Source organism: Lycorma delicatula, chromosome 8 (assembly GCF_047948215.1).
Source record: "Lycorma delicatula isolate Av1 chromosome 8, ASM4794821v1, whole genome shotgun sequence".
NCBI classification, from domain to species: domain Eukaryota; kingdom Metazoa; phylum Arthropoda; class Insecta; order Hemiptera; family Fulgoridae; genus Lycorma; species Lycorma delicatula.
In genome coordinates, this window is record NC_134462.1 from 86,134,216 (window position 1) to 86,159,571 (window position 25,356).

The window sequence follows — 25,356 nt, forward strand, 5'->3', positions numbered from 1 at the left end:
AAATATCTTTAATATTGAAGATATTTTTTACAGCTATCATTGTAATTAAAATCAGATACTTTACATTTTTTATTAGAGTAGTTATAAGAACATGATTTTAAAATGTTCATTTAAACATGTTATAAAGGAATTTTTACAACCAAATTATGCATACAAAATTTATCCATTGGTTTTAATGAAACAGTTACAATCAACTCCCAATTATCTGCGATAATAACCAGGAAGAGGATCGCAGATGATCCAAAAATAATGTTTAATAAAGTAATATATGTTAAAATGATGTAATACTATATTGCAGTACAGTATATCAAAGTATAATGGTAAATAATAAATAAAATACAGTGCACTACACTACACTACACTATACGTGTCTGGTAAAAATAATATCCAAAAGTTTATTCAGAATATGTATTACAACATATTACAAATTTTCATTATCATTAATACTATACATAAATAGATTGCATGTGCAGTTGTGTATTACTATGTAATGCATTAACAAATACTTATTAAAACTACACTAGCTAACGAGAAAAAGTATACATAGATATTAAAAAAAAAATTAATAAATTGTGCATTCTATTCTTTTAGATATTTTTATTTAATAGGATGCAATTGATTGTTGTTAGTAACTGAAAACAATTTCTTTTAATTAAACTATATAGTTTATGTAGCGTAGTAATATCGCACAATGAACTTTAATACAGTATTATTGTATTCAAAACAAGTACACAGTCAATTAGCAAATGAATGAAGGAGTAAAACCTACCACAGAACGATAAAAATCATTAAACTTTTTGATTCTTTATAAGTTTCTAAAACTTTATTTTTCTGAGAGGCATCGTGGTTAAGCTGCAATGCTGTTAAACTGCTCATAGATAATCAGGAGTTGACTATATACCAATTTTTATATTTAAAAAAAAAAATTTGCTTAGTGTAATTTAAAATTGAACTTATATGTTAATGGTTATATTTTTATTATAATTATTTATTCATGAACTGTTTTTTAATGGGTTTTTTAAAAACCAATATACAATCATATTTCTATAAATTGAACCTGACTAGTTTTAATTAGCAATAACGAAAGTAGAATTTAAATAAAAATATTATTTTAAAAATATATTGAATTAGCAGTTTTTTTACTTTTAATAATGTTCGATTCTGAGAATTTTCCTTGTAACAGCTATGTTGGTTTATATCAAACTACTTCATAAATTAATTAAACATTGTAAATAAAGCCATTTTTCTATGTGGCAACTTTTTTTTATATTACAGATTTTTAATTGAATATACTCTATATCAGTTCTATCTGAAACATTTGTACTCCTGGCTGTATATTTTAGTTCTATATATCAGTTTTAGAGTAAATTTCAACACTCATCAAATATTGTTATGGAGTAAAGTATATTCAAATAGTTATCCATCCTTCAGTGAACTGATAAATTTTAAACTAACATATTTGGTTCCTTTTGTTTGAGACAGAATTGAACTCCTTTACACTTGTTTTCAGACTATTGAACACTTCTTTTAAAGCTTTCTGAATAAGTAAACAAATTTTTGAACAGCATAAGCCGAAATTACTCTTTCCAATTAGTTTGATGATCTTTGGTTTGTCTTATGGACAGTTCTTGCTGTTTCTCTCGAAGAAAAATTCAGCAGATGTTAAGTAACGTAATTGTAAGTTACTGTTTAGTTATATTTAAAAGAAAGTTCCTACATAAATAAGGGATTTATCTCTTAGAAAAAAAAATTGGTTGAACAAATACTTCATTTAGGATTGGATAAAATATATTTTAAGGAAATAAAGAACGAAGACATTACCATTATGTAACATGGTCCATATAACTTTAAATTTATTTTTTTTAAATTATGTGGTGTAGAAGTTTAAGCAAGTGCATATTATTGCCATCTTGTTGAGTTCAGCCATCAATCTTTAACTTTTCAAATTTTCTGATAAATTCTTAAAGAATTTCTGAGCCAACAACTTTGTGCAGTTATGGTATTTTCAAATAATATGCGACCTACAAATTACCATTTTGAATTTACTTTCTAAATACCAACTTTCTCAGAGTTTGATAGTGGCTTATGAATGGGGCATAAATTTTCCAGTTATTCAAAAGGAAGCTTTGTGTTTGTATATGCACAGCTAGGTAAAATTAAAACTTATCTGTGAAAAGCTTTTTATATAGTTTTCAAAATCCATTGCATTGAATGAGCATTTTTAAATGGTTCACAACAACCTTCTTAGCATGATCTGTGTGCTATATTTCATAAATATAATTTATAAATAAAATAATTTAAAATCAGTGTAGGAACATTGACTTTTGCCACTTGTTCCAATTTACTCATTTATTGATTTAGAAGGACTTAACAAAATATTTTTGAAAATTTTGAGAAGTTATCTTTCCACAAAACACTAGGTTGACTGCTTCTCTCTACATTTATGTTATAACTGATAATCCAAAATTTATAAATTAATTTAAATAAATACAGTTTCATAATGTGATGTAGGATTCTCTGAAAAACGCTCTAGGAATTCTTATTGTACAAAATCTTTGTATTTATCAACAAATTATTTAATATTTAGTTGTAGAGAGTTCTCAGTCACTGTAGAAAGAATTTTTTCATTCAGAATGTACAACTTCTATTTTTTTGTTATAATTAAAATGCCACTAAAATTGAATGTAAGGGTGTTATGGAGATAATTATCCCTATGTAACACTGAGCCTGGACTTGTCTCTTTATTAGAATTGCTTAGCAACCTTGCTCCCCAGCTTGGTGCAACCATTTTAGTCCATTCTTCAAAAACCCCAAGGTAATTGCACCTGATCAGCTGCTAACTGAAATATAATTTATTCCATACTCCTAGTATCTCTTTTAAATCTCTTTTTTTAATACAGTTTCAGCATAATATGGATGTATAGGTTTAAATTCAGTTACTAGATAGGAACAAGCACTTGTGTACATATGCAAGACCTAACCCTGTCTTTTTTGCACCGAAACAAAAAAAATATAATTTCATTTCAACTTATGAAAATTTTGTGTAAATTATTTGGCGATAATTATAACATCAATAATTATTTAACTTGCAATAATGTTGGTTGTGGTATAGAGAAATTCCGACAAGAGCAGGTTCAACTTATAGAGGTTTGATTGTGTTTGATCTAATTTATACAGCTAAGAAGGAAAACACAAAATATATCTTGTGATAAATATTACAGAGGCATTCTTATCAAATTATTATATTAGTTCAATGATTGGGTACTTAAAGGTATTATTATAATTATTGTATTTTTAAAATAATTGCATTAACAATGTGTCTAATAATTTTATGTTATATTACATTTTAGAAATCTACAGATTTGTTGTGTGGTTAGGAAAATTTTTGTATTATATATTTCTTCTCATATGTTAATAATAAATGAAAGTCTGAAAACACAGAAAAACAAAATGATGTGTGAAAAAAATGTTACCCATTATAGGGTTGTTTAAATTTTATTTATATGTAATATTCATCTATTTTAATTAATATGATAAACTTGCCCAATCATTGAACAATCTTTGAAATTTTATTAATGGTTAAAATTTTAGATTTATAATATTTATTATATATAATATCAGTTGTTAAATGGTAGTTATGAAATCAACTGGTTATAATTCAATCATATTTGTAGATATAAATTTATAAACTTACCCAACGTATCATTTTTTTCACACATCAGTATGTTTTTCTGTGTTCTATATTTTTTCAGTTATATTTTATTTTTTAAATTTTAAATTTTTTTAAAAGTTAAAATTCTTACCCTGAAGTACAGAGTTTTTTATTTATTTATTTGTATGCATTCTCTTTATTAACGACTATCCGTATGTTCAACACTTTAAAGTAATGTTAGTTTAATTTTTGCCGTATTGTTTTTTTCAAGGACATAAAATTAAACGTTGAAAAGTTTACATTAATTATTCAAAAATAATTTTTCTTGCAAGTTTTATTATTTGATTAATTTTGATTGAGAAAGAATTAAAAACGTTTTTATATATTTTAATGAATTTGTAACAATAATTTTTTATGTAAATTATGATGTATCAGTTTGAATTTTCATATTCTTAATGAAAGAATATTACTGCTTTATAATGTTAAAATATTTTTGTTTTATTAATTTTTTTTATATTTCTATTGGAGAGAAAAGTAATATATTTTCATTGATTTCTAAAGCTTTCCCTGGGAAAAATATGGATAGTTGAGGTAATTAAATAAAATTTAATAAAAATTCAAGTAGGGTATCAGATGAATAAGTTTTCCACCTTTTAAAGTGCTCTTTTTTGAAAAAAAAATTTATTACTTTTGTTCATGATGTGTACTTTTATGAGGTTTTTAAAAAAATATTTATATATTTATGCAAATACACGTATACTAAAAATTACATTATAAATCCTTTTTACAAATAATATATTCTTCTATTTAAAGTAACTTCATTTTTAAAGAAGACCTTTAGTTCTTATCAATCCATTATAATGCATAAAAAAAGTTTTATTGTGGCAAGCTAATTTTATGATATCCTATTTGAATTTTAACAGATTTCACTGCCTCTGAGTTATTTTCAGATTTTTATTATTATTTTTATTATTTGATTACTTTAAAAAAAAATCAGATTATAATTTTTATATCTTTTTTGATAAGATATTGGTTGATTTATTAGTAAGATTTTTCTTTGCTTTTTTTTTCTTAAAACACCAACATTTATTTATTGTAACATTAAATTTTGTATTTCAAAAAAAGGAAATTATTTCCCTGGGAAAATATTATGAGTTGAAATATTTAATTTTAATTTAATGTTTTATAATTGTTGTTGTAGATTTATATATATATTTTTTTTAAATTATTAGTATTTTAAAGAATGTAGTAACTAATATTTGGACGTTTAGTTTCTTACAATAACAGAAGTTGTATATAAAAAAAAAAACTGCTTGTCATAGATTTATGATTACTATCTTTTGGTGTTAGATGTTTCTGTTACACTCTGTAGATCTCTTGAGTCCATGTTTTTAACTTAAATTTCTTATACACTGATTATATATATTACAATATGTCATTAGTTAATTTTATTTTGTTTATCAATTTATTATTGTAGAATTTATCTCAGTTATTATTAATAGTAGTTATTTTAAGTGTTTTATTTTTTCCACTTTTTCATTAATATCTTTATCTGTATGCATGTGTATATATGATGTTGTTACAAGTGGTATGTGTGTGTGTGTGTGTGTGTGTGTGTGTGTGTGTGTGTGTGTTATGTGTGAACATTATTTAAATTTTTCCACATTTTGTATGTGCGCATGCAAAGGTATGTGTAGAAGTGTGTTTATGTATGTATATAATGTGAGTATATATTTATTAAGTTATGATTTTATATGTACTAAATGTGATGATATATGTAATTTATTCGCCATACAGATTTGCGTCCAAAGGGGCGGGGCCGTCCTCAGAGGATTTTACTTGGTATTTGGCCTGAAGATCATATACATGGTGTCATCAGAGCAGTTGTCTTCCGAGATCCACAACATATGAAAGAAGAAGCTCTCAATTTAGGATACCATCGAATTCCTGTAATTAGTAATTTTTTTATTATAAATTATTATTACTTTATAGAATTAATTTAAAAAAATTAGTTTTTATTTAGAAAATTCATTTACTCTTAAAAAATTATCATATTTTATTGTAACACACCACACAACAGAACTATTTTCACACTAAACAGCATTGTACTTTGGCTTATGAGAAAGGACCGTATTACGTTTCACTTTGATTTTAATAAGCTACCTAATGATCTTTAAAATATCTTCAAATAATTTAATTGAAATTAAATGAAAAGCTTTCCTTTTACAGAAACAATATTACTCTTTTGATGAGTTTATAAGTAATACTAATTAAATAAACTTGAATTTTTTCTATACTCTTTTAACATGTATATAAATACATCCTCAAATATTTAGCAATTAATGCCTTCAAAATTGTTATTTTATTCTTTAGAAATTCCATTTATTTATTACCTTCATGTTGCTAAACTATTATTTCATACAATTATTATTTTTATATTTTAATATCAATTTTCTTTTTTACTTGTTTCATTATACCATTAGTTTTATACTCTGTAATACTGCTCTGGTCAAGCTTTTTCAACAGTTTTCCTTGATCCTTCCAGGCAAATGTTGTAAACAATTCCTTTTTATTATCTGTAAAACTGCATATGCATAGTTCCAGACATGATGTTTATAATTTATAATTATCTTATGATCTGAATGAAGCATTTATTTTTTGCAATTCATTTAAAATTTGATTGTTAATAATTATCATTTTTGATATTTTTTTTTTTTAACGTTAAAATATCATGGTCTTTTTTATTTGTTTTCTTATTTAATAGCAGCAGTACAATTTGGTAAAACTGTGCATTTGTATTTATTTATTCTTTTTTTTATAGGAACCGATGTATGGGTCACCGGGTGGTTGTACAGAGAGTAGTGGTGGTGTATCACCAGGTTCAGCAGCAGCGGCTGCAGTAGTAGCAGTAGCTCAGGGACTTCGGCAACAAATGCTTGCTGCAGCTCACCATAATGCTGCTGATCATCACTTCAACTTCCTGGCTGCCCACTGTGGGAATGGAACCGGTCTCGGAATTCATAGTCCTCTACCAAGTCCTGTTGACTCATCTCCAAGATCCTCGCCCCTTTCAGCTGCTACAAGTTCTGCCAATAATAATTTAGAGGTTAGTATGTAAATAACTTTATTCTTATGAAGTTTTATTTTCTCTACCCTAAAACATTTTAAATGTATAAATAGATTCACTATAGCACAACAACAGAATAAGTTTTAACTTTTGCATACATGTTTCTAACCATACATTATAATTCTGTTTATTTTATTTACTTAAAGAAAGTAAAATGAGATAGAAAACTTTACTTCATGCTCTTACTTTACATATTAAATCTTGGTTATCTTAATTCTAGTCAATAGCAACCTTAGTTATAAAAAATGATTGGAAACAAACAAGTTACAGAATTTATGAATATTTTTATATTGTTAGCAAAATAAAATGTAGACCAATTTGTTATATATTTATAATTGAATTTAACAGAATATGGAATTATGAAATTACTGACTTTTCTTCTGCAAAAATGACTGAATTTTCATTAAAAAAGAATTTATTATTTATAAAGAAATGTGGGATTTGGAAAAATGTTCACTAGGTATGTACTACTGGATGTAGCTGCTACCCACAAGATTGCATTTAAAAATGGGTTTCTAGTTTCATGTTTTTTTAATACATCATTGTTCTTGGATCAATGAGTAGGTTTCAGAAAGAATACCAATTACATTGCCAATTGAATTACAATGTCCATTACATCTTTTAATATAATAAAATACTGAAATAATTGGCAAAAATATTTCTTAGAAATGACATGGTGCTTGTCCACACCTTTGTAATAAAATAACAAGAAAATATAATAAAAAATGTTATACCATTAGGAAGCCTAATGATTTATTTAGAAGAATGTTTTTATTGAAACAAAATCTGTAAAAAACTAAACCTAAATCTTTAAAAAAAACATTAAAAATATGTTGTTAACATTGAAATGTTAGTAATTCTGATAGTGATTACACACTACCACTGAAATTTAAAACCCATTACCCAAATCAATAGAAACACACGTAGAAAAGACACACATGTAGAAATACTTAAACTATATATGATCATAATTTTTTTAGTTGAAGAAACAATAAAAAATAATATTTAAAACTATTATAACTAAATGTTTAATGTTGAGAAAATTAATTTTTCAAGTTTTCATTATAATTATTTCCTGTTATATCATTAGAATATTCATATCGGTTAAATGATCTCAATCTGAAATAAAACAAAATTTAAATAAATTTTTCCTATAGATGATATTTCATGTTCATTCAACATTCAGGTAAAAAATTAAAAAAATTATAAAGTATTAATATGAATTAGAATTTCTACAATGAAGCTGAAACTTTATCTCATCATTTTGGCCAATCAGTCTTAATTTACCTTTTTCCCAGTATAATTAAGATTTTTGAACTTGAATTCTAATTTATTACTGTTAATGATTACATTAGCAATAGTTTAAAAAAAAATTGTATGTTACTTATACACTGCATTTTTTCCAATATTTAAATACATAGTTTTTTGTCTTAAGACCATGTCATTAATCTTTTAATGCTAAACTAGACCATGTTTATTTAATATAGTGTTTTAAATAATCACATCATAACCCTTTAAATCTTAAATGACTGATGCTACTGTTTTTACTCTAACATTGCTAATTATTGTTGGGAGATTACTTGAGTTAAGAAGACATTTATTCAGAATATGTATAGAAAGTATGTATGATTTCATTTTATATTAATTTTTGTGTGTTTATGTATTTTTTATATATATATATATATATTATATACTTTTTCTTTTTCCTGTTTAACCTCTGGTAACTACCGTTTAGATAATTCTTCAGAGGATGAATGAGGATGATATGTATGAGTGTAAATGAAGTGTAGTCTTGTACATTCTCAGTTCGACCATTCCTGAGATGTGTGGTTAATTGAAACCCAACCACCAAAGAACACCCGTATCCACGATCTAGTATGTAAATCTGTGTAAAAATAACTGGCTTTACTAGGACTTGAACGCTGGAACTCTCACCTTTCAAATCAGCTGATTTGGGAAGATGCGTTCACCACTAGACCAACGCGGTGGGCTATCTATATATATATATACTAAATGGTTCCAACTTCACAATGTTATACATCAGAAAGAAATGATGTGAAGCTTCAAATAAAGATAAAATGAATGTATAGAATTCTTAATAATACAGAATCAGCCAACGATTTCATAAATTCAAATCATAAATCCATCAATTTTGATACTCTACATACACAATAAGAATCTTAATAAATCTGAATTAATAAAAATATAAAAGCATACAATGAATCAAGTGAATAGGCAAAATTCAAAAAGTAATCACTTCATCCTAAATACATATTTACAATTCAAAAAACTGTAAAAAATAATACCTGTTGGCATAATGAAATAGCATCAGTCAATGATGGCTGCAAATGCAGTCAAAAGCAATGCAGTGGCATGAGTTTCTAAATTGTTACATTAAATAAATTTGGTTAAGTAGTTTTATTAAAAAAACAAAAGTTTAAATATTGGTTGCAAGTTTAATAAAGACATAGACAAATATAATTGCCTTTTATATTGAAATGTATAATTTTCATATGAGACCTTTATTTCCTAATTGATTCTGTTCATTAATTATAGTTAGGATCAACATTATTTTTTATGTCAACAGAACATACTATTTGTTTAATGTAGTTTTGCAATTTTCAGAGTCTTGGTTATAAACCATTGAATGACAACCTTGGTTTAGGGAGGCCAGAACATTTATTCCAAGATGAAATAGAAGATCTGGTTACCAGACCTAAACCTTCAGAGACACCTAAAATTAATAAGGTATATTTTGCATAAACTATTTTAATACACCATATTACTCAAAGTTGAAAGTTTTATTTATTATTCATCAGTCACTGAAATGGTGTGGATTAGTCTTCTTATGGTATCCCGGTAGTTAATTTTCAGTTTTTAATAAATTTAATTTACAGGTTTTACTAATTCCTAAGGCAAGAGATTAACAGAATAATTTAACTAAAAGAATGAAATGAAAGGCTGAGAGCTTGCAGAGGATGGCTGGGAAAATAAAAGCATTGACGCAAGAAGAGCAATATGTTCTAAAAAAATAAATTAAAGAATGAAATAGAAAACAGAATAAAACTATGATTAAGTACTTTATACACAAATGAAAAAGTATAGTATACACTACTTCAGTTCTTTTATTGAAGTTGACAAAAATGTATCTGCAGAGTCTGGTATTTGAATTAACACAATATTCAATGAAATATCAGGTGAATCTAATCAATTTCTTATTATCATTCACTCAAAGAAATAAAAGTAAATTTCTGATTATGCAATGATAGTTACTTGAGCAAGTTCTCATTGTTCAACTGGAGTAATTTAGATCGGTTGTGGACAATGTAATATTAAAAAAATTAACTCATTTTTGTAAACCTTTACTTTTATTGAAAACATTGACTAGTGAATGATATAGTAAAAAGTAACATTGAATTAAGGGGTTAGATAGTAGTTTGTCAATTTACTTGGTCTGGTGTTTATTATTTTCCTTTATAATAGCTCTAGAGTTGTGAGAAGTTTGTAATTGTCATGGACAACTGTCCGCCTTATATTACTTCAGTTATAATTAGCTTTCATTTTTTTATGATTTTAAAACATAACAATATTTTAAACTGAAAACCAAAAAATCTGTTTTACTGTACATGCTGCTCATTACATCACAGAATGTTGGGTAAATTTCACGTCCCTGGATTAAGCATGCTGAGTTTGCTGGATTTCAATTTTTTCAGCTGGAATGACAGTAAGTGAACAGCGTGTAATTGCTTAATTCTGTTGCACAATCTACAGCAACATATTGATATCAGGAGAATAGTCAGCTGTAATCTGTCAGTGACAGCTGATGCTACATACATCAGATTTGATACTACTAAGGGTACAGGTGATTGCACAAAATGGTAGACAGATGTTGTAATCAGGGCTGATTGAATGGCATGTGTAATGTTAAATCTGTTAAGGGATAGGTATGAGTTGCATGTTGAAAGTATGCCATACTTCAGCTAAGTATGGAAATTTCCAAGATTAAATTTCAATGCATAACAAAAAATTTCTATTTATTGTAAATTCTATTTGCACTTTTTTTCAATAAATCTGTATTTCCTAAAATTAATTATGGTGATTAATGGCTACTGAATGTAACAGTCAATTTTACTTGGAATTTTATATCTAGAAGATGCAGAAAATGGAGTGGTATTAAATTGAAAGAATTAAAGTTAAGTCTTGTGAAAAGAAACTTCTTAAATTTTAGCCTGACTTTTTATATCCTTTAGTCTGAATAATATAATTGCTAAACTTATGAATTTTCATATAATGTAAAGTTTTTAATTTAAAATCTAAAATAAATGGTGAGTTTCTTTCTATTCTGTAAAAATGAATTAGCTTATGTTACACTTTAATAAAGTTGATTCCAAACTCAGAACCATTGAATAAATTGTAGATTTAAAAAAAACTTTTCGTATAAATTATTTTTAATAAATTAATAAAATGACTTATTTCTAAATATATGAAATGTGTATCCAGAAGATTATTTAACATTGTCAGTGAAAAAGTTAGATTTAAGCTTAGGAAAGGTCTTTGGTAGGAAAATTACATAGATTCAGAAAGCAAGTCATTTTATTTAATCTAAATTAACCAATTTTTGTCATGCATATAACTGAATAAATTGTTATTTATTATTATAAAATATTCTTAAAATTCACTTTGATTTTTGTTTTATGAACAGTCACATCCACTATTATCACAGCAGGGACCTGGTCACCTCCATAGTAGTGGTATTCCTCCTTTGTCGGCTTATAAACCACCGACTTCATTGTCGCATCCTATGATTCGACCTGAGCAGCTCTTCCAAGATGAAATTGAAGATCTCGTGAAGAGGCCTCAGTCATCAGAAACGCCTAAAGTAATTATTGTTTATAATTTAATCTATGATCTGTTTGGTTTGTTCTTTACATTCATTTTGAAAACCCCTTCAAAATATACTTTTAAATTGTTTTTATTCTATTTATAATGACATTTGGTATGTCCAATTGACCCTGTAACCCTAGACAGATATATGTTGTGGACTTAATTTACATTTTAAACATTTATGAACCTTTGTACTTATTATTTATCCAGTAAAACTATGCCATCATACTGAATGCACAGATTTATTCTTCTCCATGCTCTTCTTTACTTGTTGCAAAGTTTCTCCAATTAAGATTTGAAAGGCTTCCTTCATGCTACTATACAATTTCTCATTTGTTACATGTCAATGATGGGAACTTAGGCTTTGATTATTTCGTACAATGACGGTTATACCTTCATTGTGGCCATTGCAGAAGGACTGGTTTGCTTGTGAACCATGGTCAATACAGCAGCATGGGAATTGTTCATTTAGGAAGTCTGCACTTGAGCAACATGAGCTGAAGCCCTGAATTGCTGTAACCAGATATTCCATGATAGAAGTCCTGTTGAAGTCAAAAGTATTAGGCATCTTACAATCATTTGCAAATAAAAATCATCATTAACATGCACTAAAAAAAAAAAAAAATGTTCCGAATAAGTGTCATGATGTGATCATCCCAGCCCGTTTTATAATGTATGGTGGATTCCTTTCTAGTTCACACAAAAAATGAAGATTCTTCTTAACCCAGAAAACCTCATTTGTGGCTTGTAAACTGTGATAAACTACATATTCATTAGAAAACAACATTCTTGTCTGGGACACTGGGAAGAAAGCAGTGCTTTGGTTGACAAAGCACTGCAACTTGCTTTCATGCCTCTACCTTATAATTCACTCATAAGTTTCATATTCAAGCCCTTTTTAATATGATGATGCTTTGTTGACTGCAGTATATTAAGTTCAGCTGCTCATTTATGAATAAATTTAATTGGGGACTGCTTAATTGGATCAGTTTACACTGACTAAAACTGATCTGATTGAACAGTATACATGTTACATATTTGATTGCACATGTGAGTGTAAACATACTTGTTTTTAACACTTCCTGAAATAAATTCACTTTAAGGTGGGTTCTTTTTAAAGCATTCATGAAATGCATTCATTATTTGTTTGTACCCCCTCGTGTTGTTTGTGCACCCAAACAGATGTCACCAACTGTTTTTCAATACTGTAACTGCATCTGCCCACATCAGCCATGGATTTTCAATTGAAATGAGAGCGAGAGAGAGAGTGTATGTATGTGAGTGAATGCGTGCACGCGTGCGTGCGTGTGTGTGTGTGATCTTGATAGCAGAGATACCAACTGCAATAAAGAAGTTATTTCTTGGAACCGAATACTGTGCAACTTTCAAAATATTAGCAACATATTAATTGTAGGGAGGGATTCAGGGTCTTCTGGGATGCACTTTACATAGATTGAAAATATATTTTTATTTGTAATTTTTATTCAGATTGTTTTATCTTGATATATTCTTCGAACAAATTTGGTAATTACGATAATTATGTATTTTTATGTCCTAATCTGAAGTATATACCTGTATTCGTAATGAAGAAGATTCATAACAAAAAAGTATCATAACTGAAAAAAAACAAAATTAATTATATATCATGATTTTTTTTTATGTAAAAAAATCTCACATCCTTTTTTATTATTATTTTTTTTTAATTACTTTACTTATTTCCTTATAATTTTACTCGTTAAAATAGTTTCAAAAGTTTATATATATTTTTTTATTGAATAAAATTAAAATTGGGTTTTTAAAAAACAATGAAAACATTACTTAAAAATTTTATTAATTTTTTACTAAAAAGATTATTTTAAAAATTATAAAAAAATTAAAGTAGTTATAAATCGCTTTTCTTTATAATACATTTTCAACTTTAAACTGGCTTTTAGTAGTCAGATGATTTTCAATACCTTTTTTTGATATGAAATAATTTTGATGGAAATTTTTAGCACAAAAATAAAACAATCACATATGAGTATTAATGTTAAAAACAATCTCTCAAAACTCTAGTAAACCAACAGTAAAATACATGAATTAAACCAAGTGACTTACTAACATGCACTGTTATGAAAGCTCACAATAATTAACTCAATACAAAATATTTTTTTAAATTAAATTATTAGAAATTTAATTAAATGTTATATTGTGTAATCTGTTGGTTCTCTTTGATGAGTTCAGCTCATTAAGGGATTTCTGGACTTGAAGTTACTTTGATGAGCACAACTTGATACTTAATATATCAATGAAATTTGATATTTATTCCTTGCTATACTTTTTTTTTAATAACATTTTGTTGTAATAGTTCCTGTAGGACTCATAAGGCCATAGCATGCACCAAAAGCTTTGCTGCAGTTGAAAATAGAAAATTATAGATTAAAAATTTATCTACTTCCATCTTTCTAGAATGTTTACTTATAATATTTTATTTTATTTTTATTTTGTCTATAATTCCTTCTTTTTCTTATAAATCTGTATATTTCTTCTGTTTTTATTATAAACCAAAGTCATTTTGTATACATGATCTCATTATCTTAGATTTTGTGTATGTACGCAGTATAACAAGCATTTGTTTATTTTAATTTACGATTTTGTTAGTAGTACAAAAAATATAGTATTGCTAAATACAATGTATAAAAATGTAACGTAATAAAACTATTTAAGATGCTTAGTAGATAAACATAATATTTACCTGTTAATAACTTAATAAGTGCCTGAACAATTAGTAAAGGATGATTATTCTGAAATTTAATCTGTGTCTAATGTTGACAGTTATTATTATGGAGTACTATAAAGAAATTGAATAATTTCTAAGTGTGTTAGGAATTTAAAAACACATATATGGTTGCAACATAATGATAGGAGTTTAAAGACATAAAAATGTTATAAAATTAATATTATTGTATTACAAATTTTATTCATTTTTGTACAATATTAATTTGATTATACTCTTATTTGTTTTACAGGCGCCACAGCCACCTCCCACTCCACCTCAATCTCAGGGTCCTGGTTTAATACACACCGGTGGAGTACCTCCTATATATAAACATCCAAATAGTAATTCTCAAAGTCATGGACCATTATCTGTGGTTCGTGCCGATCACCTTTTCCAAGATGAAATAGAAGATCTGGTCAAAAGACCATCATCACAACCTATGGATACTACACAAAAAGTCAAAGTAATTTAATAATTATCTATATATTATTTAATTAACATTGTAATTTAATATTTATAGATTAAATTATCAGTTTAATGTATTAATTTTCGATTTTCTCTTCTTTTTCATCATATTCTAAATTGCTTCACCATTATGTTCAGTTGCTGCAAGAAGTATATGCTCTTACTTTCTGACTTGCATTCATTGCTTTAGTTTTAATTTTTTTTAAGATTAGTTAATAAATTCCCTTCTTAAATATCAGTATTGGATGGATTTTGTGATGTACCTCTTATCTGTATAAATTGGATAATAATTCATTTTTTATATATTAGTTTTCTAGTGACTTTTCAAAGAAAAGTTTAGTATTATTCTGAGTACTTGGTGCGATTGGGGAAGAGGGGTAAAATTGAATTTTCCGTACATTTTGAGGTATGAGGAATATGAAAATACCATTCATTTAAAATGCAATCTCCTTATGTAGGCCTATGTGTAAAATCTGTGGCTTAAAAATTCCCAAAATATTAAATCAATTTCATTGAAATTTAAATATGTTTTAATAGTATATCTGAAGTTGTGCATGTAAGAACTTGATAAAAATTGGTTGAATCATTCTTGAGTTATGTATGCTCAGTTGTTCCAAAAAATTTAGATCTTGTGTAATTTGATAAACTTTATATCTCTTGCTTCTGTTACTGATTGCTACACAAAATCTGAGGCGGCCCAGGGTAATAGTAGCCTAAAAATTGTAGGGTATGAAATAAGAATAAAATGCTAATGGTCAAAAAGTCATATTTAATAAATAAGTTTCTATTGATAACTGAAGTTAAAGAGCATTAAATGCAGTTTAATGCATGCAGTTGGCTTTTTTTAGTGTTTTATAATCTTAGCAGTTGATACTGCTGAAAAAAAATAATAGTGTAGCTCCAACACTGTATTGAATGTGACAGATCAATCTGAATTCTTGTTTTAGTAAATTCTTTACATTTAAATAATAATGCAGTTTATTTTTACTGCAAAAAATAAATATAAAAGGAATGCAGAAAAGCTGCTTCAGAGTGTGAGGTAAGAGTTTCTGTAACACAAAAATATCAATTTCTTTTGTATCTTTAGTTTAACATTTAAGTTTGTAGGATTTTTACTTGAAAACATTTTGAATGGTATCTGACTACATATCTAAACTATAGCAATTCAAAACTAAACAAGTTATTGAAAAAAGATTTCAAATTATCTTTTTAGACAATGTAATTTTTATTTTAAAATACATTCCACTTAAGTTATTTAGAAAACACATAAATGGAGAGAAATTTCCTCTTCAAAATAAGAAAGTAATCAAAATCAGACCATTTAATGAAAAGTAAGACCTGAATTTGGAGATGAAAATGAAAATCTCCACCATTTTTTAAGTTAGTTTAAAATTTGGAAGTATTTACAGTTAAGGATAAAGATTATTATCAAGAGATTTAACTGTGATATAAACAAGAATTTCGACTCCTCAAATACCACTAAAAAAAATAATTATTTAAATTTAAAACTAGATGTCCATTTTGATTGTTTAACATTCATCATCATTAGTTAATGAGGAAACGGTAAAAAATGAATTTGTATGTATATCTCTTTTTTCTGTTTAGCCTCCAGAACCACCATAAGGTATTATTTCAGAGGATGATATGTATGAATGTAAATGAAGTGTAGTCTTCTACAGTCTCAGGTCGACCATTCCTGAGATGTGTGGTTAATTGAAACCCAACCACCAAAGAGCACTGGTATTCATGATCTAGACATATATATATATATATAATAATGAATTTATATTTATGAAATGCTACAAAATGAATATTGTACCAATGTATAGAAAAAAGAAACAAAAGCTGAACGAACCATGAACTTTTTTTATAAGAAATTTTTTCTGATTATTTAATGGTTTTGCTATCTCTGCATTTGTTTGGATAAGATTATGTTAATAAATTTGTTATATTACTGACAAATTTTAAACATTATTAAACATATGTTTATAATTACAACCCATCAAGTGATTAACTCGTCGCAAGTAAGTTGTTTAACAGCTGATTTTCCAAGTCACATGTTGTGAGGTTCAAATCCTAGTAAAAGCTAGTTGCTTTTATGATTTGAATACTACAGAGTGGATACTGGCGTACTTCAGTGGTTAGAGTTCAATTAACCATATGTCTCAGGAATGGTCAGCCTGAATCTCTACAAGACTGCATCTCATTTTTACGTCATACATGTCATCATCTCATTGGGTCACAGGGGGGGGGGGGGGGGTATTTTCACTAGTTGTGCAATATATACATAGGAAAAAATCTAATGTAGACATCGCATGACTTCCTTGTATGCCTTTTTTTCTTTTTTCTTTGTTTTTTATTTAACCTCTGGGACCACTGTTAGGTATTGGTTCAGAGGATGAGATGAATGATTTGTAGCATGTGTGAAAATTCCATGCCTGACTGGGATTTGAACCCGGGACCTCCAGATGAAGTCTGAGATGCTACCACTCACACCATGGAGGTCGGTTTCGTTGTACACCTATTAAATAAATTACATATACACATTTTTTTTTTAAATGAAAAATACATAAAATTTTATTTCACTAATAACTTTTGATGTTCTTTCATATTTTTTTATTTTTTATTATTGTTATTGAATTATTATTTATTGTAACACTTTTTTACAATTGGAGGTTAATAATTGTTAATAAATCAGTGTATTTAAATTTAAAAAAAAGGAGATGAAATCTGATATGAGCCGATGTGCCTTTTCCTTTTAAGATCCAAATATTTCATTAATTAAAATTTTATTTGGCTGTAACTCTGGAACCAATGAAAATAAGTACCACTTATGATACATCATTGAAAATCTCTTAGTGAGGGCTTATTACTACTGCATTTTAGAAAAAGCACAAATTCCAATTTTTTGGGGATTTTGGGCTTTTTTGGACACTTTTTAGTCCAGTCAATTGCAATCAAAAGGGGAGTTGCACAACTAGATGTTACAACAGTCCTAAATCCAAAATTTCAACATCCTACGGTTAATTGTTTTTGAGATATGTGAGATAAGTACATACATACATATGTACAGACATTATGCCAAAACTAATCAAAATGGCTATTTCCATTGAAATCTGGAAACCGAAATTTTCTGTGAAAAATAAAGTGCTAATAATCTGTTTTTATAAATAATTCTCTAGACCTATAATTTGTGTCTGGTCAAAGTTTGTGCAGTTAGGTTTGGTTTTATTTATTTAATTCTGTTCTGGTCTCCTAAAAAGGCTAATTGATAGCTATGTCCTAGGATGTCATTGACTAATACTGTCCAATCCTTTCTCATGTATTGTAAAAATGAGATTTTACTGTTATGTCATTTTTAAATTTTTTTGAGGACCTATAACAATTTTATTTATGTATATTATTTTCAGACAGTAATATGTTCATTATGAACCTTTAGCGACATATTATTATATTCTAGAGATCATGGGCTTGCTTTACTATATGCAGTATTTTAATTGGCATTTTGTTTTAATTTTTTATATCAAAAAAATTATTTATATTAATTATTTACGCATAAATTTTGTGTGTGTTTTTAAAGGTTGGTATCGGTATGACTTATAAACCAACCAACGAAAATTATTCAACGCCCCGGCCAGACTCATTATTCCAAGATGACATCGATGAACTAGTCAAATCACCGCAGGCTACATCTAATCAGAAAGAGCAAGCCCTTCCTCTTCAAGTTGATCAACGGATCGATTAAGCATTCCTTTTTATTTGTTTTTCCTATTACAAATAAATAAATATTTATAAAAAAAAACATTTTTAGAAAAAAGTGTATTTGATATCTGGTTATGTTAAGAAAAATCAACGGAACATTTGTTTAATCAGATAAATATAACATGTATTGATTTATTTTTACTATTTATTTATTTGTTATTAGTGTATTATATATTAATTAATTTTAGTAATTATTTATTAATATTTATATTACAGCTTTTTTTTTTGTAAAAAGAATATGTATGTATTGTAAGTCACAATTGATTTCATCTGTATAAAATGTATGTGTAACTTATAAAAATATATAATTTACCTGTGATCTATATATATTTTTTTTTCATTTGTATTTTGTAGTAATTATGTTTTGTATTTATGTAGTATTATATTATTATTGTAATTATAACTATTAATTAGTGCAGGAATTCTTTTTTAAAATGAAGTTTAAATTAAACTTTTTAATTTTTTTTAAGGGACACGATTAAACCAAAGATATTAATATCCCCTTTTTATTAGTTCCTCATTAATAATTAATTAATTGATCAATTCCATTTTTTTTTTTATGGAGTATCAGTTATTTTTAGTATTTATGGGCCATATGTAAATCAGTCTTTTCTCTTGATATTCAACTGATATTAGTTTTTTAAACTAATGATATTACTTTTATTATTTTCTTATAAAAGAAAAATTGTCAATAGCAGGACACTGTTGTTTATTTTATGTATAGGTACATGTTTATGTTGATGAATTAACAACCGCAGGTGAAGAGTTTAAGTCTTACATTCCTGCAGACTTAACATTTTATCCATGAACACTAATACATCTGTATGCATGTAACCTGTGCAGAGATTATAATAATAGCTATTAGCAAATATTTAGCAGTTTTTTATCCATTTATATAAATATTGTATAGTTATTTCTGTGCAAGCTGCTGTGTTTGTAGTAAGTTTTTTAATTTATCGTAATTTTTTTACTACAGGTTCACTTTAGTTTTTTATTATCAAAACGTTATTATTGAAAAAATGTGTGATTGTTAATATTTATTATTTTAATCTAAAGATGTGCTCACCAACACATATTTAGGAACTTCTAATCACAACCTTTTTGCATTGTTTAATTTACATTTCCAATTTTTTTATTAAGGTTTTTTTTTCATTTTTCTTTACTCTAGTGTAAATATCAGTTACATTTAATTTCACAATTAAAGAGTTTTATTTTCCAAATTGAAATTATATTTTATTGTATGATCTTGTACCTAACTACTGTACCCATTTTTAATTTTAAAAAAATTATTTTTCATTTATCATTCTGTCTTTGTGATATCTTAAAAAACTGGAATTATTTTATTAATATATTATGGATAATAGTTTTGTGCTGAATGTGTAAGATGCTTAGGCAGTAGCACAGAATTATATATCAATCTTCTAATTAGAAGTTAAGGAGTTCTCTAAGCTATTTTATTTGTATAATTTTTATTTACAAAAATAACATTAATGAATGAAAAATACAACTTAAATGACAGATTTTCTTCTGAGTGGCGAGATTAATACAGATTGTTATTTTTAAAAAAAAATTGTCAGTAGTATCAGTTTAATTAATTTGGTTTAGTTACTCTTTACCTATTGTGTTACCTTTTGTCACAGAAACCAATTAACTTTAATCTTATAAATCAAATTCATTTCAGTTGCTGGGATTGTATTTTACATCAGTAACCAATACTATACACAAAATTATTGTGACTTTTGCTATTGACAGGTTTCTTTTTATAAAAGTAAATAAAGTTTATTTAATTTGTTTTATTTATCTGGTTCACTTTTATTCTTAAATTTGTCCATGTCTGTAAAGCGTTAATACTGTTCCTACATTTCAGGAGTACTGACTATATCTTTATTAAAGTATAATTCTAACATTTAAAGCTCAAATAAAATTAATGAAATGTTGTGTAATGAGGAGCAGCTTTTTGATCTAGTATTTTAAAAATAAAGTAAAACTTAAATTGCATGTTGAGTAGACCAAATTTTATATCAATGATGAACTGAAAACAGTAGGGGTATTATAATTGTGTATTATTATTATATATAGTTTTTTAATAAAAATTAATAAAAAGTGTTTACATTTTTGTTAATAAAAATGACTGAATTTTACAGTTATTAGGTTTTTTATTTGTTTGAGTTTTGAGGTATTCAGTTGATTATAAACCTTCCTTTGGTAATTTATGAATTCTTACAAATTTATGCTATCATTTATTGTTACTAATATATCATACCACAGTCGATTCTTTTTATAAATTGTAGTAAATAGCTGAAAGTATTCACCTATTAAATTCTTATAACTAATACGAATATTTTAAAATTTCTAATATACAAAATTGTTTTTAATGTAATTCATGTTTACTTTCATTTGTTTCTGTATTATTTATTATAGGCCTACTCTACATTTTAAATAAGATTTTTAATTCATATATGTATTTATTTGTTGATGTCATTTAGTAAAATTATTTTTTTCTTAACTTATGAGATAATTTTTAATAAAAATGTATAAATTGTTTAATTTGATTAATGAGATAAAGTTCTTGCAATTTTTACCTTAGCAAAAATATTAACTTGAATTTAATATTTTAAAATTCAGCCAATGTTTATTGTTAGTTCTAAACATAACCTGTGATTCTTTTCATTTTTTTGTCATATTTGTTTTTTATACAGTAAATATTTATTTTACTTTACATAGTACACCCATAATAGTCCAAAAATGTAGATATTCTATATGAGGGTTGTGAAAAGTAATATAGCATAAAATATAATGGAAAGTGAAACACATTTTGTATTAATTTATTTTAATTTTAATATAATGATATTAATCTTAACCATTATTTTGCTCCAATCTAGATTGATATATTGATGTATACATAGTTTAGACTGTTGAAAATCATATTTTAAATGATTCACATAAAAAATAATTATTGTACTGCATTTAAACAGTTTGCATTAATTCATATTAATTATTTTCACAGTTTTCTTATCAGTCATTTTATGGATTTAATATTTTTCTTTATTTCTCTCTACTTTGTGCTAATCTTTTATAAAAGTACAGAAATGAGGAAAAACATTTCCTAAGACAGTTATAATTTAATGTAGCTTTCTGCTCTCCAAATCTTCAGTAAGTTAGCTTTAGGTTTCTATTTTTCAGACCTTATCAGCCATCAGTTAGTTGATGCTCTCAACAAATTCTGTAAAAAAAAACAACAGTTTTTCTATTCACGAATCATTCCTTAATTTAGCCTCTCCACAAATCTCCACTCATTATAGCTGTGGTATGAGTATCTCTTTCTCTAAGGCATACAAGCTTCCTCGTCAACAACAAGGCCTCATGATTCCTAGAAGTAAGTTGTTGAGTGTGGATTTGTTTGTGTGTGGAGAAAAAATCTTTTATGGTCTTGTCATGGGGGGGGGGGGGGTCAAAGAAAAATATCTAATTTCAGAGGAATTATAACGAAGCAGTAAATAAACACATTGAGGTCAGCTTTTGCTTAACCTAAATTATTATTTATATAATTCATATAAGCTTTGATGCAATTTTTATTTTCAGATTTACACACTATTCCTTATAAACTTTTTTGTTGCAGCTTCATCGTATCAGGATTCATAAACAACTATGTTATTTTTATGTTATTCTGTAGTTTTATTTCCTTTGATCAGTAATCGTATAATATTTACTATATAGCATCTATTAATTAGTGGTTACTAAATGAAATAGAGAGTTTTTCATAATATTAAAGTATATCAGGGTTAGGTACATCTTGATTTGATGACCTTCAATTTGGAAAGAGTGGTGTTCATACTTAAAATGTTAATAATCTATTTGATCAAAAGTATCTACTTAATTGTGACCAATGAGAGATGATGTACTTTGTTTAAAATCTTAAATATTGTATTTGTGTATAAAACTAAAGTTTTTTGTTAGTATTATTTTATAAATGAATGGAGAAGAGCCACCTCACTATATAAACCGTCATGTTAAAATTTTTAGAATAATATTATTTATTCATTAGATAACTTTTTTTTTAATAGTCAATTATTGTACTGGAGCACTTACCTTTCTCTGCAAAAATTTTGTTTGTACTAATAATAACTAAAAAGCTTTTTGAAATTTAAAAAAATTCAAAATTGTCAGTATTTTATTTATAAAAGATAAATCAACTAATATTATGTTAATTAAGCAAAAACTCATTTAACTCTTTGACTAGTACACATGTAAATAAAAACATTGTGCACATAGGTAAAATTTTGTATTAATGTAAATTTATAAACGTACATATAAATGATCTTCTGTGTCATAAAATATTTATATAATAATTTTATTATTAAAAACTATAGATCAATACATTTTCTTACATTGTATGCGACCTTCCTCAGTGTAGCAGCAGTGATATTTAATATACAGTCCTCAATATTTTGTTTAAGTTCATAAAGTGTATGTGGATTGTGTGAGTACACATTATCTTTCAAAAAACCCCACAAATAAAAATTGGAAGGGCTCAGGTCCAGTAAATGAAGAGATCATAGGCCACGAGAAATTAACCAGTCATCAAAGAAATTGCACACTACTGTTCACCGTGTGTGCTTCATCTTGTGGCCAGCAATCACGTTCATCAACATGTAGCAAACATATAAACTACATGATTATTGCTGTACTGTTCAGCTATGATGGTCTCGGAAAAAAAGATAGGCCTGATAATTCTCTGAGGAGATACATCATACCATACCCCAATTTATTGCAAAATGGCTGTTCATGGAACACATGTGAATCCTCTGAAGACCATTTTCTATAATTTTGACTATTAACATAGCCACTAAGATGAAACCAAGCTTTATTGCTGTAAAAAAGCTTGTCTAGAACACATGTCATTTCTTTTGAATGAAACTTCCAAACCACCAACAGTACTGCATTCGTTTCTTTTTATCTGGTTCTTGGAACTGATGACTTATGTTAATCTGATACAGATGTAATTTTAGAACTTTAGTAGCCTTATGAACACTTTCATAAGATAGTTCAATCTGGGTAGAAAGTTTTTGAAGAGACTTTTTTTGTAGAATGAAGAAGTGTTTTATTTATCATCTGCAGACTTTTGTCAGCTAAAACACTTGGACGGCCGGTACACTTGCGGTCATGCACATTACCTGTATCCCAAATACAATTACATAAACCACATATAGTGGATTTATTTGGCACATTAGCATCTGGAAAAGCTTTTAAAAAATCTTCTTGACACTTCGCATACAATTTAGATTCGTAGTAACTAACAACAATAACGACTTGTTCTTGCGTAAAAGACGTTCGGACTAAATAAACTGCTTGGTGACATGCCCACTGTTGTCTGGAGGCATGATCTAGCAGTGCTACCATACACTATTCTGTCACAAAAAATTACCCTAATTAAAATATCTTTTACAAATTTAACTGTCAGCCCTACAATGCAGAAAAATTTGGTTGCGTGACTATATGATAACTCTGTATAATATATATATATATATATATATATATATATTTAATTTCTTGAACATCTAAGGTTCAGAAAACATAATCTCCAATACTCAGAATATTATTTTAATAAATTTACATCGATGGTTTCTAAAGATATAAATTTAGTTCAAATTGGTTAAAATTAACAGAATTGTTATTCCTTTTCTACTCAGTTGATATACTTTTCCTTATTGATGAACAGTATAGTTGCAGTTAGATATGGTGGTAACCACATAATTATGTTCGTGTTGCATTGGTTGGAAAATCACTGTCACATAGTGACTCCCTACATCTTTTCATCTCTTGCAAAGCATACTTTCGTAATAAATTTTTCAGTTTCAAAAAAAAAGATGAAAATCACTACAAGGTACAGGATAGTTAGTCTAAAACTTCCTGTTTCAAAATGCGCAAAGGAATTATGTTGTTTAATTAATGGCGTGGGACCAAGCACCTTTACAGAGAATGATCCAACAGATAATAGGTTTTCTTTTGTGATACTGAATTGTTTGCTGTATTTGTGTTAGTATGTAACAAATATATTACCACTTTTTATGTCTCTCTGTCAAAACATTAACAAGGAGTGAACCTTTTTACTTCCAGAGGACCATTATATGACTTTCCAAGCAACAGCATCTGCTTAAACTTTTTATATTTGGATGGCAAACAAGGATAATCCATTGATTTTGTGAAGTGAGTTCCACTTCACACAACCTTTTGTGTATCCAAAATGAATGGTGACTAAATAGAAGAAATAAGTGTTGTGTAGATTTACTGTATTTTTCTTTTGTATATTTTTTTTAAAATTTACTCCAGGGCAATCCTGTTAATCTGAAATAAGACGGATGTAACCAATATTTAAAATAAAGAAATTACAAACACTTTATGGTTCCTCACTTTTGAGTAACAAATATGAGAATTATGGAAAAAATGTTGTGTTAACATCTTTATTACAGATTATAAATCCTTCAGATAGTTGGCACTTGATCTTAGCCAGCTTTAGGATACCAATTCTCAAGACAATACTACTAATTGAACCCCAGTGACCAAACTGCAGTAATATTGATACTGAAACTCAGTTAGAAATAATTTTATTAAATTCAAACTTGGGTTTAGCATTACTATAAAACAACTGTTATAATGGCAGATCACAATTTTTATAACCCATCTACCCAACCTATGGGTTAATTGATG

The 25,356-nt window shown here is 26.9% G+C and overlaps 1 protein-coding gene across 4 annotated transcripts in view; it reads left to right on the forward strand.

The window, feature by feature from the left end:
• The window catches only part of LOC142328833 (uncharacterized), a 45,194-nt gene extending 26,308 nt beyond the window's left edge, over nucleotides 1-18,886 (forward strand). For 2 of the 4 annotated variants that reach the window (XM_075372915.1, XM_075372916.1), the window contains exons 3-8: nucleotides 5,450-5,601; nucleotides 6,474-6,758; nucleotides 9,390-9,527; nucleotides 11,482-11,658; nucleotides 14,672-14,884; nucleotides 18,467-18,886. In XM_075372915.1, coding sequence (XP_075229030.1) covers nucleotides 5,450-5,601; nucleotides 6,474-6,758; nucleotides 9,390-9,527; nucleotides 11,482-11,658; nucleotides 14,672-14,884; nucleotides 18,467-18,631 — 1,130 coding nt within the window. In that variant the 3' untranslated portion in view covers nucleotides 18,632-18,886. Of the gene's footprint in view, nucleotides 1-5,297; nucleotides 5,340-5,449; nucleotides 5,602-6,473; nucleotides 6,759-9,389; nucleotides 9,528-11,481; nucleotides 11,659-14,671; nucleotides 14,885-18,466 lie in introns of those variants that run through there. The other 2 variants (XM_075372919.1, XM_075372917.1) reach the window with 2 other exon arrangements.
• The last annotated feature ends 6,470 nt before the right edge of the window (nucleotides 18,887-25,356 follow it).